Here is a 19,124-nt window from a genome sequence, read left to right on the forward strand (position 1 = left end):
TAGATCAAGTTTGAAGTAATAATTTTGTCATGCAGATCTTCTAAAATGCTATGTGTTAGCTAAATGTTTTATGACTATCATCTTATCTGAGCTTCACAGCAAACTTGAGAGTTAAATTAAGTGGCTTTCCATGGTTATGCAACTAGTAAAAGTATTATGCCTCTGGACTCTAGATTCAATACTTTTTCCATTACAATACAACATGGCCTTTCCTCTACACTCACCCTCACTCTCTCTTCCCTACTCTCTATTCTCAGTTGTATTTCTAGCATATAACTAAAAATAATTACAAGTGACAACTGTGAAAACTTTCCCCAAAAGTTGCTGTTAAGAAAATGTGTTTAAGTGAATTCTTCCATACTAAGTAAATCTATGTGAACTTATCCCACTGAAATTCATTGTATAGTAAATTTTAAATGTAGAGAAAACAAAAATACGTATACTACCTGTAAAATGAATATCACATGTCAAGAGAGAATGAGTAATGCTATCAATAAGACTAATGCAACAGGAGCCAATGACCAGTTGGAAATTGATAAGGAAAAGGTGACAACACAATTGTAATAGTCTTCTTGGTTTTTACATTCCACTCTAAGTCTAAGAAGATCATGAATTGGTAACTACAACTTGGGCAGCAACAAGTGAAACAAAGGAGTCCAAACACAAAGGTGCTAGGTGCTCAGAGTGAGGGAATATTTTTTCAGACAGAGCACATCTGTTGATTTGTTTTAACTATATTATTATAAAGGAGGGCTTATATGGAGAAATAGAAAATAGGAATAAAGAGGGATAATGTAATAGTAATAAAACAGTATGGAATAGGACAGAAAGAAGCTCAAAATGTGACTCAGACTAACAAGGTATCTTTGTTATTGTGTTAAATTTAATATAGACTACAGTATTTTAAGAAAAAAATGAGCTTACATAACAGAAGTTCAATTTCATATATAATCTAGCCTGTTCTTGGCATGGCGGATCATTCATTTTTATTGATGCTTATATGTTTACAATAAAAAAGAATAAAATTTCAAAAACCAAACCAAAAAAAAGTTATAGGGGCAAACAGAAGGAAAGGAGGTAAGAAAAGGAAGTTTTCCCAGTTGGGATTATAGAGCTAGAGATGGAAAAGACCTCAGAGGTCACTTAAATCTAACTCTCATAGATGAGAAATTGAGGCCTAGGGAGATGACTTATCTAAGGTAGTACAAAGATAGGATGTTGTGATAGGAATAACACAGTTAAGCTTCACTGCTATATAATTTTTCTTTAAGAAAACAGTAAAATTGCAGAAATGTAACTGGTTTAGGGAACTGGGGCTTAGGCCCTTGATGTAGCTTCCTAGTGGCCTAAAGATGAAGGCAATTCAGGAGTTTCTCTCTCAGGTTTAACAGACTCCTACATGGTCAGTGGAGAGGTAGGGAAGATACGCTCAACTAAATCCACACTACATCATTGCTGATTATCTTTTCCCTATTATGTTTAAGTAAACTTCCTTTTGTTAAGTGTTAGATAATCTATGAATATTTCATTTCATTCCAAAATCAAATCTTAACCAGCAGAACCATCTGACTTAGGTTTATCTTACATACAACACATGCCATCTATCTTTTCCTATTAAAAAAAATAAATAGAAGACTATTAATATTCTAGGTAATTTAGCAAATTATGATAAAATGTGCTTCTTTGGACAAGTCAGAAACCTAACCATCGTTCCTAAAGAAAAACATCAACTTCAAAAGGATTTACAAACATTTGGAACACATCCCAGTTTTAAATCAAAGACTGTGAGTACCTTGTGATTCTAAGCAGTTTTTCAGTTTGCCATTATTGATTCTTATATCAGATGCTCAAGACATTTCCATCTACCTATCTGCTTATAGAGAGACTCTACTCAGGCAACAACATATTACAAACTATAATGGGAATTGCAATAAGGCAAAGGAAGAAGACAAGTTACTAAGGGCAGTTAGGAATTTCTAAATAGTTAACTTAAGGATGGATCTTGTCCTAGCAGATAAAATTCAAAACACTTTATTGAATGTTCCTTTTTTGGCTAGTCTTTTTTAGTTATGAAACTTTAGGAAATAAAGAAATTATCTATAGTAGATACATTAATATTTTTGTTTGTACATACTGGTGAAAAAGGAGTAAGAAACTTAATGGAATCCTAAATAACGATCTGCAGAAACCTAGGTTACAGAATCATAAAGGGTTGGAAGGGACCTTTGGGGTCATCCTGTTCAATCATTCTAAATGGGATTGGATGAAGTTTATCTCTAAAGCATTGTTACAGCACCAAATTTCTAGGAGTCTATGTTACTGGATGGTAGAACAATTTAGGTTGCATACCAACTCCACCAGGGCGTCATTTATAAATTTCAGCTGTGGAATACTAATAAAGTCAGGTGCTAAAAATTTAAAAATCTTCTACAAAATACCATTGACTATTATTGACATATAGGTAAAAGCTATTTTAGAAAGAAGATTAAATGATTATGCCTCTTTCTTAACTTCTTAGTATCTCTTGTACAACATACATACTCTTCACTCACACAGTGACCACAATCATCCTCTCGCATGTACTATTGCAAAAGCTTCCTGGTGGGTCTCCATGCCTAAAGATTCTCTCTAATCCAGTCCATTTTCCATTAAGCTTCCAGAGGGATTTTCCTAAAGTAGGTTATCTCCATACTCAATATATTAACTCTAGTAGATACCTCCTGGAACAAATATCAAGTCCTTTGACATTTAAAGGCCTTTTCAACCTGGCCCCTTCTCATCCTTTCCAGACTTCTTACACTTTATACTCCTCCTAGTACTTTATGATCCAGCTTACACTGGTATACTTGCTGTTCTTCACATAATACGCTCCATCTCCTTTGTACTGGCTGTCTCTTTGCTTCCTACACCTCCTCACCTTCATCTTTTAGATTCTCTGGCTTCCTTTATATTAGCTCAAATCCCATCTTCTGCAAGAGACCATCACCTCCCATTTACTCAGCATATATGTCATTTAACTATCTATTTACATGCTGTCTCTTCTGTTAGAACAGAAATCTTAGAGAGCAGGATTTTTTTTTTTTTGGCATTTTTTAAGCACACTGTCTGGAACCATAATTGCTGAATTATTTACTGCCTCTGGGTCAAATTGTTGGAAGATCTATGGGTTAAAAGTCCTCTAACCTGGGCAAAATTTTGAGTGTGAAGAGAATAGATACTAAGAAGGGTTTGCAATAGATTTCCTGAAATATGAAAGTTGCTATGAAAATGTTAAATTGCTTGTTCTTCTGGGTCCTTAGCAGGCTTCTAACCCAGAACTGCATTTAATGGCATGACACAACCATGTGACATTAGTGTAAAACTCCTATAGTCAGAGGCATTTCCTCATGACCAAAATGGGAAACTAAAGCAGTTAAACATAATTTCCTACCTGCAAGATAGATGCCATTTGTAAATATAGTACAGAACTAGTTGAGGAATACACCTCAAAACAAACATGGCCAAACATAACTGCAGTCCTTTTCAAAAGTATGCAAGACAAGTAACATGGAAATCCAAGCTACCTCATTTCTATGACAACTACCCTGGGAAAGCATTCTTCACTGAACATCTACATGGTAGGAACTATGGGCAGCACAAGCTTTCCTTCCAAAGTGCATAAATTAGAGGCAGTCCATTTTGAAACACCACTGATTCTGATCTTGTAAACTGATAAAATTATCAACACAGAAATCATTTGCAGAGTAGTGTCAAGTATTCTAAGAAGAGAAACACTGGTACAACCTGCTTACCTCAATCAAGTATACCCAAGGGGAAGGCTGAAAGCATCCAAAAAACAACAAACAAAAACACAAAACACAATTTGGCCATTTTAATTCTTCAGGAGCATCCCAAGAGTCAAGTCCAATTAGCACTGGCTTTACAGTCAAGCTCCAACACAGACTTTATTATTTACTATGTGATATCAAAGCTTAACCTTCGGGCTTTGATTTCCTCATTGGGAAAAAGAGGAGGTTCTAAATCTGTGCTTCAAAAAAAACAACAACCTCAGCTTAACTTGATTTAAATATAATTTGTTCCTTTTGGATCCCTATTCATTTTTTTTTTTTAAAGTAATTCATAATTCTGAAAAGGAGTCCGTAGGCTTCATTAGACCGCCAAGGGGGTCCATTACTGTGCCAAAGGAGTTCACTGGCTTCATCAGAGTGCCAAAGGGTCCACAGACTTCATTAGCCTTTCAAAGAGGTCCATGACACAAAAAAAGGTTGAGAACCTCTGGACTATGTGGACTCTGAGGTCTCTTCCAACATCTTACATCCAAGAATCCTACTGAGGAGCACAAAAACGACACACCTACTTCTTCTAGAGGGATTTGGTTCAAACAAGATGTGAAATTAACAACACCTAAGGGGGGGGGAGTGCCCCAAACTCGAAGGCTCGAGCTGTTTCCAGGGGGAACCCGGCGGGTCCTCGAGGAAAGTTGGGGAGACAATGCTATCCCCTCATGATACCCACCTGCCAAATATTCGGCTTCAAACCTCCTCCGGGTCTCGCTGATAAGCTTAGATTTCTCCTGAGAAGGAACCTGTAAAAGAACACAGGAATGGGCACTGAGGCAGACTAACGCTCCTTGGGCCTCCTCCCCAGGAGTCTCCCCGGGGCCCTGGGGTCTTCTCCCGCACCCTGGTCTCCCTTCTTTTCTATCCTATCTCCCCCGCGGAGCCTCCTAGGCCTCGGGAGGAACCGAGGCCCAACCCAACTCGGAGCGCGTCCGCTGACCCGCGGACTCCAGCATCTGCTCACCTGGGCCATGGTGCCTACCACAGTCGCCACCACCGTTACTGTGCCTTTGCTGCTACCGCCGACGCCCGTTCTCACATCACCAGCTCAGGATCCGCGGAGGCGAAACAGGCGGAGGAAGGCAACAGAGAGGAGGGAGGGGAGGAGTGGGGCGGGAAGGTCTCGTGACACCACAAGGAGGTGAGGCGGAGAGGGAGGAGAGAAGCCGTCCAACCCAAGGCTGCCCCCTCCGGCCTGGGGCGGTACCAAAATGGGTTTCCTTCAAACTCCGCCCTCCAGTATCTCCCCCAGAAACCAAAACCCAACCCCGAGTGGAGGCTCCGCCCCTACCATACCTCTGGTCCCGCCCCCGCAGGACTTTGGCCCCGCCTCCTCCTCCCTGGGGCTGGATGCTTTAGGGTTTTGTAGTCAAACTCACCATCCTCCACCGCCTTCCCCACCTCCCCTCCTGAACTCCTCCCAGTAGTCCGGGCTTCATTTCCGGGTTAGACGGTCTTCCCCCTTCCCACTCTTTCCCAGGATGCCTTGTGAGCGCGGGACATTCGGAGCGTGTAGGTGACAGTTGGCGGAGCAGGATCACAAAGGTAGGTGTTGGGGAGGAAGAAGCGAAAACATACCCTCATATCCTACTCTGGTGGAGGTGGGAGGGGAATTTAGGAACCTCCCTTTCTCGGGATCCTGGAGGTTGTCAGCTCTAAAACAAGTCCTCCAAACACAGCCCTAAGCCACGCTCTGTACCCATTTTCCCGTTGAATGGATGGTGGGCGTCAGACTTTGGTAGTTAATAAGATCTTTGGGCTGAAGGTCAAAGTTATTCCAATTCAGAGCCGCAGACTTTCACTCGTACTTATTTGCAAATGGGTGACCCGAGTTCTAGTCCTAGATGTGTGCTCACCTGCTCCGTGGAACTTTGGACACGCTGCTTCGCCTCTCTTAGCCTCAGTTTCCCTATCTGTGAAATATGGATTAGAGTTCACTGCTTACCTCCTTCGGAGGGTTAACTTTGGAAAACAGAACTACTAAAAGTAGTCAGAAAAACCAAGTCTTTAATCAGGAAAGAGATAAATCAAATGCCTAAAAACCAGAAAGAGCCAGACTGGCACTCTGGCAATAGTATCTCAGAGATGTGTCAGAAGCTACTCCTTAACATGCCTTTTTTTTTAAAAAAGGAAACTTCTTGAAACAGTGTTAATGTTTATACATATACTCCATTTTTAAAAACAAAACAGGATATTGAAAAATGCATTAATAAAAATTAAAGTTTCACTGAGGAGAGGGAGCCATTCATTTGCCTATCACAATGTTTTATATTCAGTTGACAGTTTTTATCTGTTAAATGACAAATAGAAGAAGGAACAGATACTAAAAAAGCCCTTCCCTCAGCTCTTCAACTGTCATTTCAATATTTCTTTCCCCTTTCTTTCTCCTAGCTAGATGCTAAGCTCTCCCCCTTACCACTGCTTGCACCCCTGGAGGGAACCCTCAGTTCTACTGTACTTTTCCTTCCTAATGATGATGAGCCAATCCCTTTCAGCATTGCCTCCTCTATTGTCAAGTTAGATATGGCTGCTCACACCCCTAGAATGTCTTCCTTTCTTTTTTTAAAATTGTTACATTCTGTGTTTGTAACATTGGTAAGATAGAGGGCAAGGGCCAGGCAAACTGCGTTAAGTGACTTGCCCAGTCACACAGCTAGGAAATAGCTGAGGTCTGATTTGAACCCACATCCTCCTGACTCTAAACTTGGCACTGTATCCAACTGTGCTAACTAGCTGCCCCTGCATTTCGTCCAATAAGATGCTTTACCATCTCCTTGGTTGTACTATGTTCTCTAGACCTCTAGCAATGATGATAACTTGTCAAATGAGAGCTCATGAGAAAGGGGAAAGAATCTCTTTTTACAGCTTTAGGCTTAGATGCTAGTCTATAGAATGGACAGTTAAATAAAAACCTGATCTCTATTTGATGATTGCTTTTAATAAGGTGGAACTGGTGGTAGTTGAATGCTAGATATTGGAATTGCTTGATTCTACTTGGGTGGGGTTAAACCAGTCAGAAAACTGAGTCATCCCCAAGAACTTTCACTTAAGAAAACATCTCACATAGACATGACATTAAATATTATTGTTGCAACCTTTCAATCCTATAAATGATTTTTTCTGATTTCAAGTCCAGTGATTTAATATTTCAGTAACATTACATGTATGTATAACTCGAATTCAGAAAGTATAAAATACTATTTTTGCCAGTAATAGCAGTTAATATGTAGCTGATCTTCATTCAGAATGTACTGTTAGAATCTTATTCTTTCAAAAAAGATGTCTTGAATGTGAAGCACACAATAGACAGTCTCTTCTCGGTGAAATTATATTTTTATTAATGTAATTTTCAATATCCTATGCTTTAATTTAAAGAAAACAAGAGCATATGTATAAGCATTAACACTTTTTCAGATAGTTTCTTAATTTATTTTTTAATAAGTATAGTGTGTAGAAAGCAAACCTTTGAATCAGTATCTCCAGCAACTTATACCCAAAGTATACCAACAGGGGCAGTTTCCAAATAGGGAATTCTATACACCAGTGAAATCACAGATTAGGACAGTATTTGACTTTCTCCAGGCAAGCCACACATATCATTGGACATAAAGGCATCCTGAAGTCAAAACTGAATGGGAAGAGCACCTTTAAAGCAATCAACACTATTTATACAGTACCAGTCAATGTATTTTTGTAACTGTAAAACATACCATAACAGATTTGGAAGATGTCTTAACAAAAATCCATATTGTATTACTAAACATGAAGCACATTACCCTGAGGTAGCTATGGAAAGATGAATATTTCCTTCCCAAAAAGATGAGGATAGACATTTTTAGTGTACAAAACCAACAGTAATGTTTGGAACAAGTATGTGTTATTTCACTGATCCATAGCATAAAGCCTGGTAATAGGTACATACTGGATTTGTTGAATTTAACTAAAAGTGGTTTCTCTCAGGATAGTCTGTGAAATAGCTAAAATCTAAGAATGGAATTATAAAATCTTTTATGGACAAATGCCCACTTGAATTCAGATGATATGTTGACAAAGAAGCATTGAACAAATGGCTGAATCATGTGGATTTGTTTCTGCAAATGAAGGATTTAGTATGACAATTTGGGACCAGGGCATTGCCATCATAAATTATAGAAGGATTATTATTTTTTTGTAATTATTACTTCAATTTCCAAGTATGTAGCTCCCAAAAAGGCATTATTTCACCCCAAAAAAACATATATCTTTATAATGTTTCTACTTATCAGTTCTTCCTCTGGAGGTGGACATTCAGAAGTTATTTAAACATTTATTCTGTAACTATATAATTCTCTTAGGTTCTTCTCATTTTGATTTTCATAATTTCATGTAGTTTTTTTTTTTAATTAATATGCTCATCTCTTACACGGTAGTATTCTATCACAATCATATACCATTGTTAGTTTATTCCCCAATTGATGGGCATCCAGTCAGTTTTTTAGATGTTTGCCACCACAGAGATTTGCTATAAATATTTTAAAACATAATGGTTTTAGGCAGTTGGGTAGCACAGTGGATAGAGTGCCAGGTCTGGAATCAGGAGGACCTCGGGTCAGATCTGGCCTCAGACACTTCCTAGCTTTGTGATCCTGGGCAAGTCACTTAATCCCAATTAGGCTAGCCATTACCTGGCTTTTCTGGCTTAGAATTGAAGACAGAAGGTAATGGTTTAAGGAAAAAAGAACATTTAGGTTCTTTTTCTTTTTCTCTAATTCTCTTGGGAAACAGACTGAACAGTAGTCTAAGGGTTTACACAGTTTTATAACTGAGCATAATTCCGGATTGCTAGAAAGATTATTTTTAAGAAGGCCATACATACTGATGGATGTATATTATTCAAAGAAATGATAGAAACTTCCAGGCTTTGCTGCAGACTATAAAAATGAAGAGCCTACTGCCTAGCATAACATTAACTCTTGGCTAAAATTAGGAACTCATTGTTTTCCATGAATATACATGCAAAATGCTCATGCTACAAATTCAGACTTGAGAGCTCAACCTGTAAATTTTTTCAATTGGACTGCTTTTTTTGTTATGTTTTTTTATCCAAACTATTAATCAAAATAACCAGGACAGAATGTTGATCCATGAAAATTTAAAGAGTGGTGGCTTTTTTTGTTTTGTTTCTAAGAAAAACATTCCAAATAGTTGTAATCACCACACTAAATATATAATAGACCTAACAGGGATATCAAAATCATATGGTAATAAGCTGAGGTCCATATCCATGTTGTCCTATCATCAAGTAGAGCTATATCAAGGATGCTTTCAGTGAGCCTCCAGTGAAGGTGCTTGTATCAAAATAGTTTTATTCAATTTAGTTATTTTAACCACCTGTGCTGAATTCCACATAAAACTAAAATATAAGGGTCATAACAAGGTAGTGGCTTGGTTCAGGACCATGTATATATGAATCCTGTCTAAACAATGAAAATAACAATAACATTATCACTTTATAAAGTATCACTTTAAGGTTTCCCAAATGGTTTCTTTACAAGCCTATGAAGTAGATAGTTTAGAAAACTCTTGAGAGGCAATGACTTATCTATTGTGTCACAGTAAGTATCAAGGTTAGGATTAAAGAGTTCTGATTCTTAAGACCATCAGTTTTCCTACATTGCCTTTCCTTGTAGATGTTTAATAAATGTTTATTGGATTGGGTTCTTTAACTTAGATTTTATACTGATATAAAAAAATGTTCTGGCATTCCACTACAACTCATTAGTTGTAGAACATAGAATTTTGATCTGGAAAGGACCTCAGAGATTATCCACCCCTCACTTTTACATTTTACAGATGAGAAAACAGACCTAATGAAGTTATAGGACATTCTCTATGTCCCAGCAGGTAGTAATCACAGGCAACACAATTGAAATTCAAACTGCTATTCTCTGACCCCCAAACCATTGCTTTTCCTACTGCATATACTACTTCCCATTCACATGCACTTATTTTCTTAAGATTGTCTTTTAAAAATTATTTTTTATGGATAGTTATAGTTAGATCATTTCCAGAATCTGTCTCTATAGCTGTGAAATGTTCAGCTGACTTATCATATGTTGACATTGTCTTATCTAATCCTTCTTGTGATTTGAAAAGTATTTTTACCATTTTATACTTGAGGAATCGGAGACCTAAACTGCTAATTCAATTAAGATTATAAAAATATGTGACTGAAGAATGCTGAATCAATGGAGATTTTGAACCTTGGACTTCATCCCCCAGAAGTCCCTTAGTATTTCCCAAAATTCCTTTTAATCTCTCCTGCCCCTCCATGCTTGGGTGGTCACGTTATGGTTTTATAAGTTCTGTAGCTCTTCTCTCTTCCTCTTTTGCTCTCCTAAGCGGGCTGGGTTAGTATTTTTTTATGTTAGTTTACTTTTAATAAATCTTTATAAACATAATACTTGGAGTATTGGATGTTAATTTTAAAATCCATATTTTGGCTTACCACGAAGAGAAAAAAAATTCTCAAATATTTTTAAGAGAGATTTTCAGTTAAGTTATTAAGTTTTTCTCTGGCCACCCAGCCTATCTGCTTTCAGACCATCATGGCCATTGCTGCCCTACCCTCTGGTCTGTGCTCTGCCAGTCGCCTCTGCTGTTGCTGCCTTTTCAGCCTGAGAAGTACCCATCCAGCCTCTAGCTCGCTATCAGAACCACCTGCCATTCTGAGCTGCATTTTTTTTTCCCAGAGAAGGCATAAAATTTTTTTCAAACCAGTCTCTTCTACCCCACGTGGGTTCTCCAGCCTGCACTAGCTATTTTTTAAGCCAAAGTCTTAAGCTGACCCTGGACTGAGAGAGACTTGCAACTCGGGAATTTTTTTTTTTTTTTCACAAGGGGACTCCTCTATGGTTTCTTTTGAGGGCAAATAGACCAAAAATCAGTAGATTTAAAGTCAGTTTTGAAAAATAAACCTCCTTGATTTTTTTCCTTTTTCCTCCTGATATGAGGTAATCAGTCCTTTGTATGCAAATACGCTATTGTTGTCCCTCACAGCTTTGGTTTAGGGAAGAAAGCAAAGAAGGGAAGAATAGCAAAAAACCCTAAAAAAAAAGGCTCTTTACCTTCCAGTCAGGGTCTCCTTTTGTTTAACTTTTATTTAAGAAGGAAACTTGTTACAAAGCATAGCCTGGTCTGCCTATCTCAAACAGCTTCCATTCTTGGAAAGCATTACAGACCAGAAGAACCTACAAGTTTTGAAGTGTCTTTTCTTGCTTCTGATCCTGGAGTTTTTTGTGCTGACTGCAGTTGAGAGCTTGACTAATCTTAAGATCAGGGAAGAAATTCATCTTTTCACACCCCCTTGGCATTTTTGTCAACCCAGCCTCTACACCATACCCATTATAAGGGTCCTTAACACTACGCTCAGTGCTTGTATCAGGTGTGGAACCCAGAGGGTTAGAACTAAAAATTCCTGACCCTTGCATAACACTATATATATATAGTAAAACTATATATATATAGTTTATATATATTNGCAAAAAACCCTAAAAAAAAAGGCTCTTTACCTTCCAGTCAGGGTCTCCTTTTGTTTAACTTTTATTTAAGAAGGAAACTTGTTACAAAGCATAGCCTGGTCTGCCTATCTCAAACAGCTTCCATTCTTGGAAAGCATTACAGACCAGAAGAACCTACAAGTTTTGAAGTGTCTTTTCTTGCTTCTGATCCTGGAGTTTTTTGTGCTGACTGCAGTTGAGAGCTTGACTAATCTTAAGATCAGGGAAGAAATTCATCTTTTCACACCCCCTTGGCATTTTTGTCAACCCAGCCTCTACACCATACCCATTATAAGGGTCCTTAACACTACGCTCAGTGCTTGTATCAGGTGTGGAACCCAGAGGGTTAGAACTAAAAATTCCTGACCCTTGCATAACACTATATATATATAGTAAAACTATATATATATAGTTTATATATATTTACTATATATATAGTAAGACAGGCTTCTCTGTTTATATATAGTTTATATATATTTACTATATATATATAGTAAAACAGGCTTCTCTGCAGGAATTCCAACCTTGCAGCTATCTGAACAGACATCTGTTTCCTTGTACCTGTTCCTGCTTAATACCTGACCCCTAGACCAGCTCAGCATCCATGAGGTCTGTGTCAGCTTTTCGGCGCAAGACCCTAGCTCAAGCTAGACCATAAATTCCCTTTGCATTTTCAATTGCTGGCCTCGGACTCATAATTGGGATAGGCTCCTGGCCCTTCATATGGGGGCTCGCCTGGGATCCCACAGGGATAATTGAGTTCTGACCTGCCCTTGCTGCCAAGACTGCTTGGGTCCAGTGGGCTCTAATCCATGGCTTGCGCCAGGGACAAGGGAAAAGGTCTTGGAAGTTCGTGGTGTAAGGCTAAGTGGCTGGCTGGCCCCTCTGGCCCTGGGGTTTATACAGGGAAGCCTATTGCCAAACCACAGTGCTAACAGTCCCTCTGAGCATGTTCTCGGTGAAACTGAAGGGAGAGAGAGGAGTTCTGTGGGGCACGAGCATCTCGACTAGGGGAGTCCTACAACTTGACTGGCCACTTGACTGTCCAGAGATTTAAAGGTAACTTGTGAGGTTGGACTTCCACTGCAAGGGTTAGAGTTCCAGGTTTGGAGGGTTAGAGGTCTCTGGCAAGTTGAGATAGTACCAGAGGGCGCACTGGAAGAAAGGAGAGAAGGGAGAAGTCCAGGCAGGGACTTGGCCACATCACACTATTTTCCAGGCCAATCTCCCCTTATCTCTTAGGGTGAGTGAACCTACAACTACATGGTGTGTATTTTGGTTGTCTATTCCGCTCTACATCTTTTTTTCTGCTTTTGTGTTGTCTGTATATATGGTCTGCTAATCCCATTCCTTCTAAAGGCAGTCATGGGACAGGGAGAATCTACTCCACTCTTATGACCTCCCATTTCTCTGTTTTTAAACCTAGAGCCCATAATCTGTCCATGTTGGTCAAAAAGGGCAAACTTAATAACCTTCTGCTCTTCAGACTGGCCCGCATTTGGCCTGGGGTGGTTGAGAGAAGAGACTCTTGACTTAGGAATAATCTCCAAAATCAAGACTAAAATCCTGGATCCGGGTCCACAAGGCCACCCGATCAGATCTCCTATATTCTTACATGGCAAGATCTAGTCCTGGACCCGCCCCTATGGCTTCAGTCCTTCCTGCTCTCAGACCCCCAAGACCCACAGAAGAGGGCCATTAGGACTCTAACCCTCTCGGAGGGTAAAGGGGATACAAGGCAAGGGCACTCCCAGAGAGCATCAGGATCAGGGAATTTAGCCCCACCCATGTTATCTGACTGACTCTGCCTCTGAGCTCCCTGACCTACTGCCTCCACCCCCCACCCAATCCCTGTTTTCTCACCTGGGAGCAGATCATGAGGTGGAGGTGGGAGGACTAGGGAACCAGAGGCCCGTTGGCCCATGGCACCCAAAGCCATGGATGCCAGGGCATCCCCAAACCTCAAGCCTCAGGAACCCTCCTCTACCTCCGCTTTCCCAGTATAGGCAGTGGGTCCGATGGTTCCTGGGGGACCCCGAGTCTATCAATATTGGCTGTTTTCTTCCAGTGACCTCTATAACTGGAAAGCCCAGAACCCCTCCTTTTCAGAGCAACCTCAGAAACTTATTTCCTTACTAGATTTCCATCCTTTTCACCCTCAACCCCACGTGGGATGACTGCCAACAGCTTTTGCAGGTTCTTTTTACTACTGAAGAGGAGTGAATCCTCCTGGAAGCCAGGAAGAACATTCCTGGGATTGATGGCAGACCCACCAACCAGCCTAACGTCATTGATGAGGCAGTCCCCCTGAACCGCCCCAACTGGGATTTTGACCAGCCTGAAAGTAGGGAGTGTCTCCTTGTCTATCGCCAGACTCTCATGGCCAGTCCCCAAGCCTCAGCTCACAAACCCAAAAATTTGGCAAAGGTAAATCTAGTTAGACAAGGACCTGAGGAAAGTCCCGCATTCTTCCTGGAAAGACTGCAGGAAGTGTTCTGTCTATATACACCTATGGATCCCCAGGCAGAGACGAGCAGGGCCACTGTTCTCCTGGCTTTTGTTAATCAGTCTGCCCCCAACATCTGTCGGAAACTCCAAAAGATTGAGGGGTTGGGAGAACAGTCATTAAGTGACCTTCTCAAAGTTGCACAGTGAGGCTTTAACACTCTCCTGAGAAACTACCGATGAAAGGGCAGAGCGCCTCTGGCTGGAGGACCAGGAGTTCAAGGTTAAGCAGGACTGCAAGAACCAACAGGACCTAGCTAGAATTTTTGTGGCAGGTGTTGCAAACTTAAACCAGTCACTCAGCGGCTGCCAGGGGAGCAATCCCAATCAAGATTGTGGGATATGGTCGTGTTGCTTTCACTGTAACGGGGAAGGCCATTGGAAGTGGCAATGCCCATACCTTAATAGGGAATGACTGATTAATCAGGGCAGTGGGTTTAAGAATAAGGAACTGAACGACAACTGGCCCACACCCCTCACCCCCCGCCACAATGAGTATCCCACGAAGGTCCTGTGGACCCAGGAGGAAGATGACTGAAGGGCACTGGACACTAAGCCCCTCCCAGAGTCCTGGGTAACCCTGAAAGTGGAGGAGAAACTGGTGAATTTCATGGTGGACACTGGTGCACAATTCTCAGTTCTTACTGCCCCGGAAGGGTCTATTTCCTCCAAGACCAGCTGGGTACAGGTCCCCACGGGCACAAAATGGTATAATTGGACTACTAACCACCGGGTGGACCTTGGACTCCATCGAGTGACCCATTCCTTCCTCATCATTCCTGACTGCCCAGCCCCATTGTTAGGGCGAGATCTCCTGCACAAAGTGGGAGCCCACATTCATTTCATCAATTCAGGGGTCTCAGTCATAGACGACCACGGGTCTCCCCACCCCCCACCCCCCCAATGTTTTGATATTATTCCTGCATGATGAATATCGCCTCCATGCTCAGAGACTTAGAATGGATTAAGAAACACCAAGGAAAGAAGGATGGCCCCTAGTACAGAGACCCAGAGGGCAACAGAATCCTACCTGAAACTCTGTGACAGTTGCTGAGCACTCATTTTCATCACCTCACCCATCTTGGGGAAAAGAAATTGGCCCAGCTTCTGGAGAAGGGACAATTGTGTTTCCCGAGAAAACGCAGTTTCCTAGCCCAACTTGCAGAGACATGCCAAGCCTGCCAGCTAATGCATTCCCCCAAACCCGGTAAACATCCTGGTCATTGCTTGTGGGGGGTGGGGGGGGGTGGGAAACGCCCCTGCCAGTCTTAGGAGATTGACTTCACTGAGGTTAGACCTGGGAAGCTCCGGTTCCTGTACCTCCTTGTTTTTGGGGATACCTTTTCAGGATGGCCTGAAGCATTCTTGACTAGAGCAGAGACTGCCCAAACAATGGCTAAGAAGCTCCTGGAGGAAATCATTCCCTGATTTGGGTTCCTCACCTCCATCGGGTCAGACAGTGGACCAGCCTTTATAAGTAAGATTCTTAAAGGACTCTTGGTTGCCCTGGGGATCAGTTGGAACCTACATTGTGAGTATAACCCCCAGAGTTTCAGCTAGGTAGAAAGGATGAATAGGACAATTAAGGAGACCTTATCTTAATTGGTCCTCAAGACTGGCATAGACTGGGTGACCCTCCTTCTCTTGGCCCTGTTCCAAGCCTAGAACACCCCTGGTCCCCACTCTCTTATTCCCTATGAGATACTCTTTGGTTCTCTTCCACCAATTCTACCTAACCCTCCTGTCTCTTCCTCCGAGACCACCCCTGGGGATCTTACATCTATGTGGTTGGGTCTGGCAACAATCCACCATGAAATATGGCCCAGGTTGAAGGATATTTTTCAGGCCCCTCCACACCCTCCTCATGAGATCCAGCTGGGGGATTGGGTCTGGGTGAAAAGACATAGGAAAGGGAACCTACAGCCTCGTTGGAAGGGACCATATGTCACTCTTTTTGTAACACCTTCTGCCCTTAAGTTAGATGGCATGGGGCCCTGGATCCACTACTCTCACAGCTGACCCGCCTGATCCATGCCAACCGGACCACCCTGCAGCTGACTGGAAAGCGCGCAAGCATTCCACCAACCCCCTTAAAATCCGCCTACTCAAACGATAGCCATGCAGTTGTTCTGCCTATGTATCTTCTTGAATTGCTCTTCCTCTAAGTTCCTGATCCCAAGACCTTTTACCCCAGAATCCCCATCAACCCTGGAAATAATGGACCCTAGGCAGCTGGGATTCCTCTTCTATCTTGCAAACCTGCATCACTCCTGGGGCCCCCAGTTTTATTCTCCTTCCCTGCCATGTCATTACATCGCCCAGACCTTTCATGGCAAACCCTCCTGGAGCCCCACACTGGCACATCACATATAATGATTACTATATCTGTCCTTCCTCTAATCCAGGGCTATCCTATTGTAACTCCCCAAGACAATACTTTTGCTTTCACTGGGGATGTGAAACACGCTCAACAGGATGGTCCCTGGCTAGAATGGACCCTTTTCTTTCTCTCTCTGCGGATGTAAGCCCAGACAAGAGCTAGGACGCCACATAGAAGAAGGAAATAAGGGACAGTGGGTCGACTACCAGCACTTCATTTTTAATGGTCCTCATCCTGCAGCACTCTGGCTGGGTTGTAGGCCGTACTTGAGGAATGAGGGCATATGGGAGTTGAATAGACCCAGGGGGCCTGTTCTTCATTAAAAAGGAACCCAGTCCCCAGATTACCCCAGTGGACCCCAACACAGCTTTGAACAAGAAACCCCTCCCACCACTAAACCCCTGAGAACACTGTCTCATACCCCTTTCCAGAAACCTACCCCTCCTCTCCCAGATTCAGATCCTATCCCCCTTTTTCCCATTCTTCAGGCTGTATTTGATTCACTTAATTCGACAGATGCAAATCTGACTGAAAGCTGTTGGCTCTACCTGAGTGCCAGACCTCCTTACTATGATGTTGTTGCTCTTAATGTATCCTACAATACCTCCTTGGAACAAAACCCTTTGGAGTGTGCTTGGAGCAATAGGCAGACTGGATTGACTCTGCAAACAGTCCTTGGAGGAGGCCATTGCATTGGGGACGCCACTACGGTTCCACCTGGACTCTGGGTCCAAACCTGTTCTTTCACCGTCTCTTATGCTCTTTTCCTCTCCCGGAGCCTGATGGCTGTGTTCTATCACTGGCCTCACCCCATGCATCATGAAAACCACCTTTGAGGCTTCAAAGGAAGTGTGCATGTTGGTAACAGTATTACCCCATATTCTCTACCACCCAGGGGAAGCCCTTTATAGGTATTGGGAAGGATCCGACTGAGCCCAAAGGGAACCCATTATTGCTATCACCTGTTAAGATTAAAAATGATAAAGACTGATATAATAAGAGAAATTAGTAGTTTAATTAAAGCCATGGTCATGTTGGTAAAAATATATATGACCTCGCCTGACTAATTTTTAAATTTACTGCCAGAGTCCATCTTGTCCCTCTCGTACGCCAGCCAGCCAATCAGCAAAACCAAGAGACCTTCTCTAGGCCCTCCTCTGAATTTAAGCTGCCCTATGCGTGGGGACCTTTGACGTCCCCATGCCCAAAGACCGGAAACCCATTGGAATCATGGGTAATGTAGTCTCAAAGTCCCCACGTGTCCATAGGGAGTCTGCTAGACACTTCTAAATAGCACTTCCCTGAATTCAAAACAAACATTTCCCCCTGAGATCCAGCAAAAAAATGTTGACCCTTTTTCTTTGCTGGATCTGTAAACATAGACAACTTCTAAATTTTAGGAATTTGGGGGATAAAAGAAATAGATGAACAAATGGATAAAACTAGCCGCATTGACAAAAAACCAATTTGGGGCAGTCCCCTATTGGCATAGTAGTGTACATTCAAAACAAATGCATTTAACTCATTCAACTCCCCATAGTTCAAATCAACTGCACCTTTGGGTTCAATTTTGGTGTCCATGGTCCAGTGAAGGGTCTTTAGGCATCTTTTTGTGCTTCCACCAAACAGGTTCATTGTTGTCTGGATTCTGGGAAGATGGCAAGATCCTTATCCTGAAATTATTCTCAAAAGAATTTAAACTTAATATTATAGATTATAAAACATACATTTCCTTCTAAGAATTATACATTTCCCCCTGAAATTACTCCTAAAAGAGTTAAAAATACATATATTTTTACACTTTCTATTTTTTAAAAAAAGCTTAATACACATCCCCCTGAGGAAAATTCTAAATGCACCTTTTTTCTTTGAAAAGGATACCTCAGGTCAGCTAAGGATGCATGGCTGAGTCACGGGGGTTGTATGAAATCAATTGGCAAAATAAAAAGAATAAGATTTAAGAGAAAAGAAAAAATTAACGTGTGAATGAAATGTAAAATGTGCAAAAAAAGTAAGGAAAATAAACTTATAACAGGCCTTTGAATCAAGGCCCAATTAAAGTGATTTAAGCAGTTTGCAATTACCCATTCAGGGCCAGGACTTATAGAGACTCACTATATATAAGAGAAATAAGGGAAACATCTCTCTCATCTGATTTGCCATCAACTTTTCAGGGAAGTGAGCCAAATAAATAACCAATCTTAGGTGCTTTGCTAGGAATTTCAGTTGAGGTGACCCACGTCCTCTAAAGTTTTAGAAAAGACTGGGACTCCAGGACTCAAACCCCAATTTCAAGCCCTAAAGTATTGGCATAGACCTCTGTAATCAATGCAGATTCTTAGTCAACTCTCTGTGACCATGTGGCTCGGCACTTCTGGAATCAGACAGAGAGGCATTAAATCACAGTCCCATAGTCTCAGGCTCTTCAGGTATTTGCATTAAGCTTATATCACTGTAAAATCAAAAAAAGAGGATAAATAATGATTATATATGTACTTCTAGTACAAGATGAGAAAAAGGAAAAATCAATTGCTCTAATTAAAAAAAAGAATGTTTTAAATATATATAGTTTAGAACTAGTGAAGGGTTTTTTACCCAAAAATGAGATTCACTTCCTGTGAGTGTAAATGGGTTTTACAAAATAGCAGATTCACAATGCACATTCAAATAGAATACCATAATTTCTAATAACACATTTTTAAAACAATAAACAATGTTTAAAATCATATACTTGTTACAACTTTTAAATCTTGGCTAAGAGTTTCTCAACAACCTCTGTTACTGCTTCCATATAAAAATCTGATATTAACCTTCTGTTCTAAATTATCCTCAGGAATTCTAGATCCTTCTGATAAAAGTATA

The 19,124-nt window shown here is 41.2% G+C and overlaps 1 protein-coding gene across 2 annotated transcripts in view; it reads right to left on the reverse strand.

Annotated features, from left to right (window-relative positions):
• Window positions 1–4,856, reverse strand: part of MOSPD2 (motile sperm domain containing 2) — a 67,395-nt gene extending 62,539 nt beyond the window's left edge. Inside the window, exons 1-2 of one of the 2 annotated variants that reach the window (XM_044666959.1) lie at window positions 4,804–4,856; window positions 4,516–4,585 (exon numbers count right to left, since the gene is read on the reverse strand). In XM_044666959.1, the coding sequence (XP_044522894.1) occupies window positions 4,516–4,585; window positions 4,804–4,812 (79 nt within the window). In that variant the 5' untranslated portion in view covers window positions 4,813–4,856. Of the gene's footprint in view, window positions 1–4,515; window positions 4,589–4,803 lie in introns of those variants that run through there. The other variant, XM_044666960.1, reaches the window with a different exon arrangement.
• Window positions 4,857–19,124: the final 14,268 nt, after the last annotated feature.

This window comes from Gracilinanus agilis, chromosome 3, assembly GCF_016433145.1.
Source record: "Gracilinanus agilis isolate LMUSP501 chromosome 3, AgileGrace, whole genome shotgun sequence".
NCBI lineage: Eukaryota > Metazoa > Chordata > Mammalia > Didelphimorphia > Didelphidae > Gracilinanus > Gracilinanus agilis.